Raw genomic sequence first — 15,807 nt, forward strand, 5'->3', positions numbered from 1 at the left:
GAGATGCAGTCCCTGATGGGATAGAATGATATAGATCCTATACTTTGCTATTTCTTACCTTCTGAAAGACCATAGACTCAGAAGTCAGAAATGTAGTGAAAATTTTAAGAAAACTTTATTTGAAAAACTGTTATTACTTCATTTCTTGAACAGAAATACCACAAAGGAAAAATAACCAATAACTTTAAAAAGTTCTTCTGGGAGCTTCCACCAGTGAAGGTTTTCTTTGAAAGAGCCACAGATTAGACCAGAAATAGAACTTTTTTTTCCCAGTTGTTCCTGATACAGTTAGTTCCTTTAGCTACACAGAATTCCAAAGGGGTTTAACATTTCTGCTGAGTGTCCAGCCAGCGAGTGATGGCCATTTTTAGTGTCCTGTTTGGTGTGAGCATAAGGGAGTGGAGGGGAAGATTGGTCATGGGACTAGATCGTCTCTTATTGCTGATCCAGTGTTCCATTGCTTCCCTTTCATAGGAATAGCCATCTACAACAAAACCATCAACAGAAGCTCCTATTACAGAGGCGTGGGCACTGTGGCACTCTACAAATTTTAGATATTTAAATGGAAAGGAAGGAAATACATCCAAACAGGAAAAATTGAGATTTAGAGTAAGTCCATGGTCTGTGAAAGCTCTACTGTGAATATAAACAGTTCAGGCTAGTTTCATGTTTCTATCTCTGACTGCAAAGCACCAAAGTATATTATACATGTTAAATAAGACTGTCCTTTCAGTTTGACTGATCCATAATGTGAAGTAAAAGCTCTTTAATACAAAATAGCTAACACAGCTAAAGCTTGCTGCGCCCATGACCACTGTGGGTGCCCACCTGGCTGCCCCAGCACTGAGCTGGGCCCCTGCTGAGCCTTCACCAGCTGTCCAGTTTCAGGGCTTCAGCTCTTCAGTTGGTACCTAAACAAGGTGTTACTTAAAGAACAGAAATGTGGCCCCCGCTCAGTGTTATTTAGCCCCATCACCCAGAAATCTCTCTGATGGAGATTACACTGCTCACCCTGTATTCAGTAAAGCCACTGCCACTCCAGCAGTTAGCAAATGTCTTCATACTTTGAGCATTTTAATTCTCAGGAGTCTGACACCTCACGACTGAAGTTAATCACTGCGTCAGAAGAACTTACACTGATCTTCTGATGACTGTATGCCCCTCCCCACCCCCAAGATTAGAACTACTAAGCACTAGTTCTCCATAGAATGTTTTACCTGTAGAACATCTTAAGCTCCTGGTGTAGCACAGTTCAAAGACCTTGCTGAATTTAAAGGAGTCTCCTTCAATACAAACTTCTAAGTGCCCTAGAGATGGTGTGCTAAGTAGTAATGAGCCTGGGTTTCCTTGGCTTTTTGCCCCAGTGTGTGCACTTATTTTGCACTTATCAAGCCAAAGATGTAATTAGGCTTGTAATTATATTTGCAAAGGCACATTAAAAAAAAAGAAACAAATGCTTGATACAGTATTTTTCTCCCTATTAGAGATGTCATTTGGCAAATTAAACATTAATCACAATTCTGTTTTGTTGCAACAGCTATTTAAAATAGTTTATCTTTCTGATAAGACAGGCCCATTTTTGTGTTCCCACACCGATCTTTATCCTCAAGTAATTTTAATGATGTCATGTAAAGACATACCCGCTGCAATGACAGGATCCTTCATAAGCTCCCTTGTTATAGGACACAGGAACTCATCAGGGACAGGAACAGAAACTGAGATCATTGTCATCCTCAGTTCTTCAATCTTCTGGAGAATTTTACTGCGCAGGCCTAGAGACTCTGAAAAATTATTTATACATGAAGCAGACAGCACAGACAAGTAGGGCAAAAAGTCAGCAGCTGCTTCAAGAGACACAGCTCCATCTCACCACCCCCAAACCAAAAACCTGCAGCCAGCCCAGTGCCAGGATGTCTCTCCTGCTGCCCAACAGGAACCTGAGTAAGGAAAACAACCAGTAAAACCAACACAGGTGCAGCAGTGCTGCAGAGCCATGGCTGTGTGGTGATAAACTCCTAACATTTAGTTAAACTGGGATTTCAGTAGCACTGAAAATCTTGTTCATCTTGGGCAGGTAGTATTTTCCTGTTTTGTAAGTGCTTGAGCCGTGGCAGGTAGAGAGCAATTCTTCAAGTCAGTTTTGTCAGGCCATAATTTTTATACCTTTGTTGAGTCCTTTCCCCACAGAGAACTCTTATTTTCAGCAGGTCATTGATCACATTCAGTTCTCACAGGACTTCCTAGTCTGTGTTAATTAACTGGCCTCAGCAGGTGATGCTGCAACAGAGTTTTAGGCTACTTCAATGCTAAAGACAACGTGCAGAAACTGAGGAAGCCAGGGGTCTTTTGTGGATGACAATTCTGTCAGATTCCCAGCACCTGTTATTTCTAGACTTCAACAAAGCTGGCTGATACACAGAGATACTCTGATCTCATATAGACCAAGTCAACACACACACAATGGTAATGAAATAAAAAGGCATTTTGGGGGGGGAATCCACGTATGGAATTCTTAACTTTCTTTTATTACAACATTTCAAAGTCCTTTAAAAATTAAAAACTATTTGGATTTCCATACTCTTACCGATTTTTAATTCATTAGCAAGACCTTCCTTAGTAAGATTCAGTAGCTCCTTGCCATCAATATTATTCATTTTGAAAAGCCCAACAAAGTCTGCTAAATCTTGTGCACAGAGCCAGGCTGAAACATCATCCTCTGACCAGTCCTCAACAGCCACCTTAGATTCAGTTTCTACAATATTTCCTTTGGAAATGAAAAAGACAGTTACAAAACAAAACAAAAACCAAAAAATCCCCAATCAAACAAAACAAACCCACAAACCCCAAAAAACAACCAACAATGAAACCCCCCAGTTCTAAGAAACAATGTCGTTAATGAACTCTGGTTTTAAGTGTTCTCAGTACTATACATTCTCCATCTAATAAAAGAAATGCTTATTAGACATTATTTTGGGGAAGAGGCACGATAATTTTTGTCTTTTTACCTGTCAATTTTCAAAGTTTAGAAGAATTTAATCTCTCGGATGCCCACATGTCTGTAAAATCTGAACTGAATAACTAAAAACCAGAAAAGTGGAACCATCTCACACCTCCTTAGAAAGCAGACTAAAGCCCAAACTTATTCTTGTGCTTTGAACGAGATCACATGTACCTTTGTTCCACAAATTTTGGGTGCTGAAGTGTTTTGTAACAGTAGCTATCTTGGGTTTTTTTCACCTGTAACAACTGGTAAACTGTTTTTCTTGTTGACAATTATGCTTGCAATTAGCATATTTTCTAGTTAACCCGTCACAAATGATGCTTGTCCAAAAAGTCTTTCAGCACTCTGGCAATAATATTCATCTCTTAAATGCTGTCCAGAGAGCAAGCAATGGCAAATATCAGAAAAGAAGATACAGCAGATTAATCAAATTAAGATACATCTGTATATTTTTCTTTAAAAAAATAACCAAATTCCTTTGTAGGACTTCAATCAGGTCAGTTCAGAGAAAAGACCAGTAACAGGCACACAATTCTGAGGTTACACACTAACTGCAGGTAAGAATGTGGGGGGGTTGCATCTTCAGAAGGTGCTCTGAATTTAAAGAACAAATTACAAACACTTCACACACTGACCTGCAGAGGGTTGCTTCAGGTCCAACTGCCATATGTGCACAGTTTTATCCATTGAGCCCGTGGCAAGTAAGTGACTATGTGGTGCAAAAGCACAAGTTGTAACATATCTGCAAATAAAAAAAAGAACACAGTGTGAAAATTCACGAGAAAAAGACTTAATTTCTTTTATTAACAGTGAAACAGAATAATCATATTGAATTCTTACCTGGTATGCTGAGACAAAGTACGAAGGGTATTGCCAGTACTCTGTAAAAGAGTTTTTGTAATTTTAAATCTTAAAGAATAAAAAGAACATTTCTTCATTTGCATGCTTCCTCTCAAAGTAAAGAATATTGCCTCTTGAAAGGTGACACAAGTTACCTTCAGAGAAGTTACACAGCCTTGACAAAGCTGATCAGCAGTAGAGGCAGAACTGCAACTTGAATTTCCTGCCTGAAGCCCCCCTGGATTCCTTGGGGCACTGCCACCCTTCCCAATAAGCTGGCACGGAACATGCAGGAGAACCGTGCCAGAAACCCCAGCTGAATGAATTACATCCATACTGGCTGACTGTTCGTGGGGATAAAAACATTTCTTTTACAAATCTGGTCTTAGAAATGACCAAAAGGGAAGAGATTTAAGCCACAATCCTTCAACTGGACCAGTAATTAACCACAACAGTGGTTCTCCTATTTGGCCACTAAATATCAATAAAAAACCAAATTCCTGAATTTCCACAGTTTTAATTTATGACTGAAAGACTTTCCCTCTTATGAAAGATACCTTTTTTTGACAGGTACAGATGAAGTGGGAAGATGATGAGCAGTTATTCAGAATCACTAATTGATCAGTCAGCACTCCAGTAGTTTGAGCTGCCCAACATGATCAAAGTGCCCTATTTTAGGCCGAAATCTCTCTCTGTCCCATGAAGGCTTTATGTCCCCACTTTTCCCCACAAAATCACAGGGGATCTCTGCAGATCACCTAGTACAGACCCCTTGCTAAAGCAGGGCCACCTACAGCGGGTGTCCAGGTGGGGTTTGAGCATCTCCAGAGGAGAATCCACAACTAGAAAAGTTATTGTCCCATCTGATAAAAACCAAAGGCCACAAAAGCTGACAAACAGTATTAAGAAATACTTATGCTGTGGTTTTGTGCATCTTTTAATTTTCTAAAGCTCCAAAACCCTGGAGGACTTCTTACATACCTGTCTAAACTTCAGACTACTAAAATAACTGGACTAAAAACTGTGCAGGTATCATATTAGTGATTCTGGTGAAAAACTTTAACACTAATTTAAAAATTGTATCAATACAACAGGTATGTGCAGAGCAAGCTGAAGAAGCTTAAAATTTGTTCATCCTCCATTTTCAGCAAACTTATTATTTTTTTTAATACTAGAAAGTACTAGAGGTAAATAGCACTTACAGGTGAACCACGAAGGATGTAATAACATTATTACAGAAAATGCTTAAACAGTATGTTTTAAGGAGAAGACACTGTATTTAACATAATTTTCTTGACTTCTTTATTATGCTTCTATTTTATCTGCACTTTATATATAATTAACTAAAGAATTTCTATGATCACCATTCCCAATTTTATGTCAAAAGCTACACACTCCTTGCTTTGGAAGCTAGGCGTGTTAGGATAAACAAAAAATCGTTCTGCTTCAATATGAACATAACTTGTAAGTATGGAATTAACTGAATAATACCCTACTGCAGAGAAATCAGCAAATCCTCAAAATGTAGATAAAAAGTGAGAAAGACTGATTAATTCTCAAGAGACACTTTTCCTTAGACAACTCCCACTCCTCCCCCCAAACGCACAGTAAATAATTCGGGATTATATCGTTTCTATTCTTCAATATTCCTTTATGTTGATAAGACACTGCAGCAGTACTGACATTAAAAGACAACAACCCAGTGAATGGTCTGTACTATGCTATACTTACAGTTTCATAGATTATGACACACTTGTCCACAGACCTTTAAAAAAACCAGACATTAAAATGAAGCAGAGAGGGAAAAAGAAACTGTTTTTCATGAAGAAAGGAGGAAAAACCTTTTTTTGCAAACAATATAAGATCAAACATATTTCTTAACAACACCTGATGCAAAGTTTAGATATCTATCTCCCCTCCACCAGTGCCCACCTTAAACAACACTGACCAGTGTGAAGTAAAAACCAGCCAATACGAAAACTCTGCCCTTGCATGAGAATTCCCCAGGCAAAGGATTTGCACAGTTGCTTTTGCAAATTGGCCCCCACTCTCTCTACCATATCTCTATATATCTTTGCAAGCAGCATCTGTAAAGCAAATGCACAGCCTGGCTGTCCAAGATCTACTCTCAGCCCTTCTTATTTTTGAGACCTTTCCATTTGCAAAGCAAGCCAGAGGAAGTCGTGTCATGCAATACATAAAATATAGCTGTGCAATTCAATCAGTACATACATATTTCATGAAATACAAATTGCACAGTTATTTACCATGGCAGCAGTATTTCCTGAAAGATTTTATGGGATAGACATTTCACTTATGACAATGCAAGTGAAAACAATAATCTGTACGTCTAAGGGAAAATAAAATAACTCTACATCACAAACATTCATAATGATCTTCAAATACTGAAAAAGACTCCCTTAGAAAGAATATAAAGCAAAGCGTCAAAGCAAGCTATTGTCTCCTGGGGTTTGTTTAGTTTTAAGTTTATTTGCTGGCAATTGTAGTCTTTTCTTTTTCCTTTGCAAGACATCAGCCTTTCAGTTTAGAAAGTCTTTGTAAATAAGACAGTTAAAATTTAGAGTGGAACCACTGTATTTGCTACTTCAAGCTACCACTTAGTTTAGAAGTGACTAAATACCTTTCATGAGAAGAGCAGAGTAAAAGCATACAGTCACCAATATTCATAAAATCATAAGTGATTATACCTACCTTATTTATAACTTTCTCTCTCAACAGTTTGGTCCCTGAGGAAAGCCACTAGCAACGAGCTGCTGCTGAGCATCAACCAGCCCTTTGAGTCTGACCACGCAGAGCCCCCTGTGCGAGCCCCCTCCCCTCACACAGCTGCCTGGAACCCTGGGGGCCGTGCCCACAGCCGGCAGCATTCCCTGTTCCCACCCTGTCCCCACAGCCAGCCCTCCCCTCACACAGCTCCTGGCGGCCGTGCCCACAGCCGGCAGCATTCCCTGTTCCCACCCTGTCCCCACTGCCAGCCCTCCCCTCACACAGCTCCTGGGGGCCGTGCCCACAGCCGGCAGCATTCCCTGTTCCCACCCTGTCCCCACAGCCAGCCCTCCCCTCACACACAGCTCCTGGGGGCCGTGCCCACAGCCGGCAGCATTCCCTGTTCCCACCCTGTCCCCACAGCCAGCCCTCCCCTCACACAGCTCCTGGGGGCCGTGCCCACAGCCGGCAGCATTCCCTGTTCCCACCCTGTCCCCACTGCCAGCCCTCCCCTCACACAGCTCCTGGGGGCCGTGCCCACAGCCGGCAGCATTCCCTGTTCCCACCCTGTCCCCACTGCCAGCCCTCCCCTCACACAGCTCCTGGGGGCCGTGCCCACGGCCGGCAGCATTCCCTGTTCCCACCCTGTCCCCACTGCCAGCCCTCCCCTCACACACAGCTCCTGGGGGCAGCATTCCCTGTTCCCACAGCCAGCCCTCCCCTCACACAGCTCCTGGGGGCCGTGCCCACAGCCGGCAGCATTCCCTATTCCCACCAGCCAGCTCTCCCCTCACACACGGCTCCTGGGGGCAGCATTCCCTGTTCCCACAGCCAGCCCTCCCCTCACACACAGCTCCTGGGGGCAGCATTCCCTATTCCCACCAGCCAGCTCTCCCCTCACACACGGCTCCTGGGGGCAGCATTCCCTGTTCCCACAGCCAGCCCTCCCCTCACACACGGCTCCTGAGGGCCGTGCCCACAGCCGGCAGCATTCCCTGTTCCCACAGCCAGCCCTCCCCTCACACACAGCTCCTGGGGACAGCATTCCCTGTTCCCACAGCCAGCCCTCCCCACACACGCGGCTCCCTCTGCCCTCCTCACTTCCCCGTGCTTTCCACAAGCACAAGGTGCTGCTTACCCCGACACCAACATCTGCCCATCGTATGAAAATGCACAAGCCAGAACTGGGGCAGAATGTCCATTCAATGTGCATTTATATTTTAATTCAACACCTAAAAATACAAAAAGGAAATTATTACATACGGGCATATCTGACAAGGTACAAGACAAACTGCTTTTAGAAGCATAAAGCTCCACCAAAGATGTGACTCTGTGACATACCATCTACAAAGACCACAGAGACAACTTAATTTGAACATCTCCAACTTCCTCACTTTGTAGTCTTAGCATGTCTCACAGTGTTTTAGATATTAAATGCATATCTGTACACACACTATTCATCCTTACAGACTTTTATATAAAAGAGATTACAAAAAAGTCCCCTGTAGATGTTTTTGGCCATTTACCCTGTCTCTACATTGCAGTTTTAGGAGGAACCACTACTCTTTTCATTTCTCCAGCAATTGCTCAAGGCCCAGGACATATTGAAACATGAGAGCAGACCTCTCCATGGCCTGGCAGATTAAGAGGTTTCAACCTATTGACCTGTTCAAAGGCCACAGTAGATTTTTTTTTTTAAATCTTTACTTATACTGTTATTGATAAATAGATGGCTAAATAAAATCTACATGGGGCAGCAGCATCACGTGGTCAATGCCTCAGCTGCTCTCCTGCTAACAGTTCAGAAACCTTTCAACTTGTGGTTAGTTTGGCTGTGAACCCAGCAGTATAATTTTGATCTTCGATTTAAACTGTCACTAAAGACTTGACATTGGTATATGAAAAAAACATTGCCGTGCTCACCTAAGAAATCTGCAAATAAAATAAGCCAAAGCTTGATCTGATTATCTTGTCCACAAGAAGCCATCTGGAAGTATTTGAATCCATTTTCATTACCTGATAAAACTAAAATATATTAATGGGAGTTAGAAGCACTGAAAATAACAGCATACCAGTAAACTACATCAGCAAAAAATCATTACAGAAGTTCTAAAACTGCTTAGAAGAAAGAAGTCAGTATCATTGTTATACTGTTTCCTGAACAAGTAGATAAAGACCAGAGCTGTGCTCATATTTTAAGTTTTCTTAATGGTAAATGTTTGATTCCTCTATCTACTGAGTGCACCGACATACTCTTTTTAATTTTAATTCTATGGTTATACTAATTTTCTCTACCGTTCAGTAGTTCTTAAAGTTATCACCTTGTTTATTGACCTAGTACATTCTGTGCCACCTGCCTGACCGCAGCTTTTACTAAAAATATTCACAATACTTTAAACATCAACTCTTCCCAAGGTCATTTGTATCTTGAGCATCACTAACAAAAATAATATGAAAAGAAGAGCTAGAAAGAACTTTTTTTTTTTTAAATGTTCCTCCCCTGATGAGTTAAGTAACTAACCAGATACTGGATTTGAAGAAATATCACAGCAGGTAACACCAAGATCATGTGCTTTTTCATTATACAGGCATCTCATTTTATCATCCCAAATGGTTAAATCACCACTTGATGATCCAGTGGCAAAGAAATTTCCATTGGGAGAAAATGCACAAGCCACCAAAGAACCATCTTTAACATTTCCAGACCTGAAAAGCAAAAGTACAGAGGATTTGAATTTAGAATAAGTACAATTCTGAAGAAATGATCTATCAAACACCATCTGATACAATAAGCCAAACTTCTAAGTTCTGTACATCGGGACTTGGTAATACAAGGAAGAGAAACTCAACCCAGCTACGGAAAGAGATGCCAAATAAGCACTGCAGCAGGGAACACACCTGCTCTTTGACTGCAGGAGGAAAAACATGAGATGGCACCCCAAGGCAATAATTTTAACTGAGTGATAATTTTCAAACTACTTGCATGGACTTTACATTTAAAAGTAACGTTCTACGGCAGGGTACATTTTAAAAGTCAAAGATAAATGCACATTATCATAACACAGATTTACATGTACACAAACAAGGGAAAAAAGATTCCCACAATTCTCTGTTCTGTTTTCAAAGACAAAACAGAACACCTACTAACCCATATCATAAGCTGTAGCTGAGAAGAACACTTTGTGATTTATGATGTAGGGTTAATTTTGAACAACATGTACACAAGAGAAAGCAATGTGGAAAAAAAGTCTCTATTTCAACTAAGCCAAAGCACTTTGTAGAACTGATCTTTAAAGAAAATTTCTAGCAGATACAGAAGTGTGGTCAATCCTCAGGAGGGAAGTGGGGTCAACCTGACATCCTTTACCTTATCTGATAATAACCTAAAGTCAACTGAAAGTGTCTCACTCCTTTTAACGGACAGCAGATCCAGCCCAGCATGCAGAGCTGAACCTACAAGTGCAGGAAGAAAGTCAACAGCCATAAGCAACAGTCACATAGCAAGAAATGTCTGTCTTATTTACTCTGTCATTGTATCTTGTAGAAGCTGCTCATTCTCTTTTGCCGATAGAAGTTTTATTTACTGTGAGAGGTGTCAGACTTAATGTCACAGAAGTCAATAACTCTCCCTGAGAGTCTTGCTAATCAGACCCAGGACTTTCTACAAAGCACTGACTCTTTTAATTCTATCATTAAGAATACTGTCAAATCCACTACTCCCATTTTCATATGCAGAATCCTTTTTCCTTAGTGCAAGCTTTTAAAACTTTCCTTCTTTCACGTAAAAAGTTGCAGATTCTGCTCTGAAAACGTAACAGTAACATAAACAGCACTGTACATGTTCAGAGTATGCATTTAAGACTTGTGGGCCAGATATTAGTATGGGAACTACTGAACAGAAAACAGAGACCACTAAGAAATACACATAAATTAACTTGCTTTCATGATGTTCACATCCATCACAGAGATTATTTAAATAGCCATCTTACTTCACAACTTGAACAGTCAATTACAACAGCAGAGCAGATAAGGAATAAGTGGCTACCTTTGTTCTAATTACCATCCACATATTTGGTCAAGTGACATAACAGTGTGGCAAAAGGTGTTCTCTTCTTCAACATCAACACAATCAACTGTAGCAAAAGAAACAGAGGACCACAGACTGACACTAAATGGTTAACTAACATCCTCTGACATAATTTTTAAGTACCTTGATAATTTCTATGTGATATTGATCTCAGCGTTTAAAACCAGGACATGTGCATTTTTCTATCTGCAGTTACAAATGACAGTAAAAAAATTCATCAGCTGAACATACATATACACATCCCAAAATACATATAATTAAAGTTAAGCTGACTACTGCTGGCCAGTTAACACACTGAAATGAACTTTTAATAGCTGAAGGGGACAGGATAGGGATGTTCAAGTTCTTTCTTACTTCTCTACAATGCAAACAATGTCAAAGCAGATAAACCCTTACAGTTCAGAATACTAATGACTGAAATTCCAAATTTTTCTTAAAGATAAAAATAAGAAAAAATATGTAATCACTACTTCTTTATTGTCTGAAAACAAAACAACCACTTCAGCATTTCTTTATGCATTAGAAAAAACACCGTGGCAAAAATCTATAAGAATTCTGTTTATGGACAAATTTCCAGATTTACACTATTTCAAGTAACTACAATAAATCATTTTGAAAAACTTTACAGTTCCCATCTAAATCACTGCTGTGGAAGGCAAAGGCAGAGAGGCCACAAAAGCAGTAACATGCCTGACAAGGGATTACAACACCAAACAACCCTGGCTTCACAAATGGCTGCTCCTTCAATCCTAAGTGAAAGTTCAATTCGCTCAATCCTTAACTACTTTCCAAACTTTGAACAGCAGTTGTGTAATTGCAGCTCTAAAACCTAAATAACGTCTTGCCCAAGTACAGATTACAACAACTGGCCTGAAGACTTTCCTGAAAGACAGAGACGTAGAGGAGGACTTAGAAGATCACTCTAAGGTTCACACCTTTAACTATGCAACATCAATAAATATAATCATCTGCTTTGTTTCAAATGTTTCTTGGAAACCCATGTCATACTTAACTCATTTAGCTCCAATAATCCTTTCTGTCACTGTTATGTCTCAAATTGCATGGTTTCAGGACACGTCCATAGTTTCCAAACTCTGACTGCTGGATTACTATCAAGCTTCTAAGACCTTCCTGGACTCCAAACTCCTAGTAATTAAATATTTAATTTATACCACTATGTATAATACAATATAAAGTACACAGTACAGTCAGGCTCCATTAACTAACTGTATATTATGTATCGCAGTTTGCTGACTCACTGTTTAGGAACCAGATGCAATGCAGTACACAATGCATCATGATTTCATGTTAAATCAATGAAATGAACTTTTAAAAAAATCAGGATTTAGATGCAAGATAACTGAGTAAAAATTAAAGCTTCTTGAGTTTGCATTAACATAAGAAAAACCCAAAAGAACCCAAAACAACAAAACCAAACCAACCAACCAACCAAAACCAAAATCCAACAACAACAAAAAACCCCACCAAAAAACCCAAAAAGACTCAGTGTTTCTCCCAATCTTAGGGTCTTCCAAGTCCTATCCCCGTTTCTTCGTGATACCCATCAGCGGTGTAAGCCTGCGAGTCCCGTGCACAGCACAGCACACTGCTCACACTACACTCCTGCAGACCAGGGACGGGTGCGAGAGCCCCCGGCACTGACCTGTAGAGCTGGAGCGACTGGACGTCCCAGAGCGCGAGGGTGCCGTCGGCGGCCCCCGCGAGCAGGCGGGAGCCGCGCGGGCAGAAGCGGCACACGCGGACGGGGCTGGCGCGCGGCTGCCCCAGCACCGCCAGCCGGCGGCCGTCGCGCGTGTCCCACAGCGCCGTGGTGCCGTCCGTGGAGCACGAGGCCAGCACGCGGCCCGACGGCGAGAAGCAGCAGCAGTGCACCGCGTACGTGTGGCCGCGCAGCGGCGAGTACGGCAGCTCGGCGAAGTCGCTCAGGGAATACACGCGAACGGTTTTGTCCAAGGAACACGTAGCCAAGCACGACGATGAGAAGGCGCAGTAGTTGACGTCATCGCTGTGATCTGATAAACTGTGAATTAGTGTTGCCATTTTCAAATAAAGAATCTGAAAAAGAGTTCAGCAGTCAGACTTAACTTCCCTATTTCAGAAATGAAAAGACACATTCTCCAGGAAAAAAAAAAAGGAAAAAAAATTCATTTGCAAAGGCAAATTTTTCATCTAAGCATCATTTAGGCATAGAATCACAGAACAGTTTGGGTTGGAAGGGACCTTAAAGCTCATCCTGTTCCACCCCCTGCCATGGGCAGGGACATCTTCCACTAGCCCAGGTTGCTCCAAGCCCCAGACACTTCCAGGGATCCAGGGACAGCCACAGCTTCTCTGGGCAACCTGTGCCAGGGCCTCCCCACCCTCCCAGGGAACAATTTCTTCCTAATCTCTAATCTAGACCTACTCACAGTTTAAATCCATTCCCCCTTCTATCACTATATGCCCTTGTAAAAAGTCCCCCTCCAGCCTTCTTCTAGAGTGTGGCTGGAGCATTTCACAGTGAAGACGGAGACAAAGAAGCCATTCAGTCCCTCAGCTTTCTCCATGTCCCAGGTAAACAGGTCTCACGTTTCCTTTCAGAGAAGGCCCACATTTTCTCTAGTCTTCCTTTTATCACCAACGTGCCTATAGAAGCTTTTCTTGTTGCCCTTGACATTCCTAGTTGGATTTAAATCAATCAGGACTTCAGCTTTCCCAATCTGATCCCTGACTACTCAATCAATCTTTCTTTATCCTCCTAGGCTACCTGTCCTTGCTTCCATTCTCTTCCTTTTGTGTTTGAATTTGTCCAGGAGCTTCCTTCTGCTTCCTTTCACAGACAGCAACAGTAGTGATGGCAAAACATCACAGCAATAATAACAGCCTGAGGTTTGACAAGAGTTGACTAAAACATTTAAGTCAAAATGTGAACATTAGTTGGGTGATCAGAATCTGAACCTCTCAGGAAATTGCATTTGCTGCTACACAGAACAGCAAAAGAAAATATGAACATCACACACATTTTCCCAGTACTTAAAACTGCAGTGTCAGACAAGCGATATACACTGCTGAGGTCTGGGAAATCCCCAACAAGGCATATCTCAACCAGTTACTCCCATGCTGCAGATCACAGCCAAGCTTCCTGAGAATAAGGAAGCATTGAGCCAAAACAAACTGGTTACACAACTCTAAAAAGACGTTTATAATGAACAAAAGCGGTAATACTATTTATATTGAGTTAACTTAAATAATAGTCTGCTGGTTTAGATAAGTATTTGATTCTGAACAATTTCAATGCTGAGGCATCTGCAAATAAAATCATATATATTCATACATTTTAAAAACATATAAATTTATATTCATGTGTTTGTATGTATGTGGACATACAAATATGTATATTATGCATACATGCACAGGTATGTATGTAGACATACAGACACAAAGTACATATAAGGACACTCCTCAGGCAGTGTATGGCAGGCCAGTTAGTTAAAGACCAAATCATTGCATACTCCCTGTTGTAGCTTCAGGATTTTCAGAGTTTTACTACTATTCTCTTTAAAACCATTAGGGAGATGTAGTGTCAATAATATGTCTGATCTGTAGAAAGAAAATAAACATACTTTCTTCAATTATGAGAAACTGCAGAGTCAGACAAAGCTTGACATCTAGAAAGATGAGGCTGAAAAAGTAACCTTAATCTCACTGTTAAGAGACTTTCAGGAGCTCACTGCAGGAAAGCAAACCTAGGAACGAGATGTTTCAGTATCAATAAACTGGCTGAGGGAGCGAGGAGCACCGGGAGCGTTCGTCACCAGAGAAATGTTCAGCACCACGGCATCACCTCCTCTGGCGATTACGTATTTTTTTCAAAGTCCGTAAGCCCCCAGCAGCTGCCCACATGAAAAGCGACAGCAATTCTCGATACGGCTTACAGCCCCTTCCCTGTTACTATGGCCCACAGCCCACCCCCACACAGCCCACCGCTCTCGGGAGGGCGGCGGGGTCACCCCGAGCTCCAGTGGCGCGTGAACACCACCTTGCCCGGCACCGCGGCCGCGGGGCACGGCCGCCCCCGGCGCTGAGGGACCCCGGCGGCTCCCGGCCGGCGCTGAGGGACCGCGCCCGCTCCCGGCCGGCGCTGAGGGACCCCGGCGGCCCCCGGCCGGCGCTGAGGGGCCCCGCCCCCTCCCGGCCGGCGCTGAGGGACCCCGCCCGCTCCCGGCTCCCCCGCACCACCCGCGGACCCTCCTGCCTCGGCCGCCCCGCACTGCCCGGGGCGCTGCGCACGCGCGCTCCCCCCGCCCTCCCGACGTGGCGCAGCCCGGGCCGGCCCGCCCCGCTCGGGGCCGCACCACGGCGCGCCGGCCGCGGGGGGAGCCGGCGCTGCGTTAGTCGCTCGTGAGGCGGCGCGGGCGCGGGTCGCGCAGCTTTCGGCCCTTCCCGCGGCTCCCCAGGGCCGCACGCCCCCGCCAGCGCTGTGGCTGCGCGACGCGGGCCCTGCCGGCACCTGTGAGGAGATGGCGGCGGGCCCGGGGCTCCGGCCGCTGCCGAACCCTCAGAGCCGGGCCCCCGCCGGCTCCGCCCTGGCACCGGCACCGCGCCCGTCCCGGCGCGAAGGGAGTTGAACAAACAGCTCCCCCAGCACCTGTCAGAAATTCACACCATCGCCGCTGCACATCCAGATGTGCTCAGCAACTCATGCAAAATAAACGGTTTATCACCACACCTCCTTTTTTTTCGAGGAAGACACAGTCACTTCCTCGGAGTCACCCTGTGCCCAGGAAGCATTCCCTGCTATGTAATAATCTCCCTCCCGTGTTCAGTCTGTACCATCTCGCGTTCTGTTTTACGGCACGTTAGTTGACTGCACACCTTGTGATTCACTGGCTGAAACCTGTCTCACCGGCATCACCGTAGTAGCTGTTACTGCCTTCAGCTTCCCAGCTGTTGAGCTGAATTAGGATACAAGCTGAAAAATTCCAAGTATGTATGTAGTGTAGCTGGTAACCTGGCTCTGACATTTCAAAAAACTAACAGATCTAGTAGGGCAGACAAAGCATTGTCCAGTACAGAATCCGAGACTGTTTTTCATCGAAGAATTAGTTTTCGGATTTATCTAAGCAAGCTTACCATCACACATTCACAACAC

General features: G+C 43.2%; 1 protein-coding gene across 10 annotated transcripts; it reads right to left on the reverse strand.

Moving 5' to 3' along the window:
* Nucleotides 1–91: 91 nt before the first annotated feature.
* WDSUB1 (WD repeat, sterile alpha motif and U-box domain containing 1) lies at nucleotides 92–15,359 on the reverse strand. 10 transcript variants are annotated; one of them, XM_064661831.1, is made up of 11 exons: nucleotides 15,304–15,359; nucleotides 12,319–12,731; nucleotides 9,090–9,274; nucleotides 8,492–8,593; nucleotides 7,707–7,800; nucleotides 5,573–5,606; nucleotides 3,842–3,882; nucleotides 3,637–3,743; nucleotides 2,585–2,764; nucleotides 1,641–1,781; nucleotides 92–484 (listed from the first exon to the last, which is right to left on the reverse strand). In XM_064661831.1, exons 2-11 carry the CDS (start codon nucleotides 12,714–12,716, stop codon nucleotides 324–326), a joined length of 1,443 nt encoding a protein of 480 aa, XP_064517901.1. In that variant the 5' UTR covers nucleotides 12,717–12,731; nucleotides 15,304–15,359; the 3' UTR covers nucleotides 92–323. The 10 variants fall into 10 exon arrangements, with proteins under 10 accessions (XP_064517901.1, XP_064517898.1, XP_064517900.1 ...); XM_064661828.1 differs by lacking the exon at nucleotides 15,304–15,359 and adding an exon at nucleotides 15,166–15,259; XM_064661830.1 differs by lacking the exon at nucleotides 15,304–15,359 and adding an exon at nucleotides 14,402–14,686.
* Nucleotides 15,360–15,807: the final 448 nt, after the last annotated feature.

Source organism: Pseudopipra pipra, chromosome 7, assembly GCF_036250125.1.
Source record: "Pseudopipra pipra isolate bDixPip1 chromosome 7, bDixPip1.hap1, whole genome shotgun sequence".
NCBI lineage: Eukaryota > Metazoa > Chordata > Aves > Passeriformes > Pipridae > Pseudopipra > Pseudopipra pipra.

Bases quoted from the DNA above. Each gene is read 5' to 3' on its own strand.
- WDSUB1 (XM_064661831.1), bottom strand. From the start codon at position 12,716: ATGGCAACACTAATTCACAGTTTATCAGATCACAGCGATGACGTCAAC. The intron at 9,275-12,318 runs GTCAGTGCCGGG...TTTGCTTTTCAG, and splicing joins CAGTCGCTCCAGCTCTACAG to GTCTGGAAATGTTAAAGATG. The intron at 2,765-3,636 runs GTCAGTGTGTGA...TCATTTCCAAAG, and splicing joins CCTGAAGCAACCCTCTGCAG to GAAATATTGTAGAAACTGAA.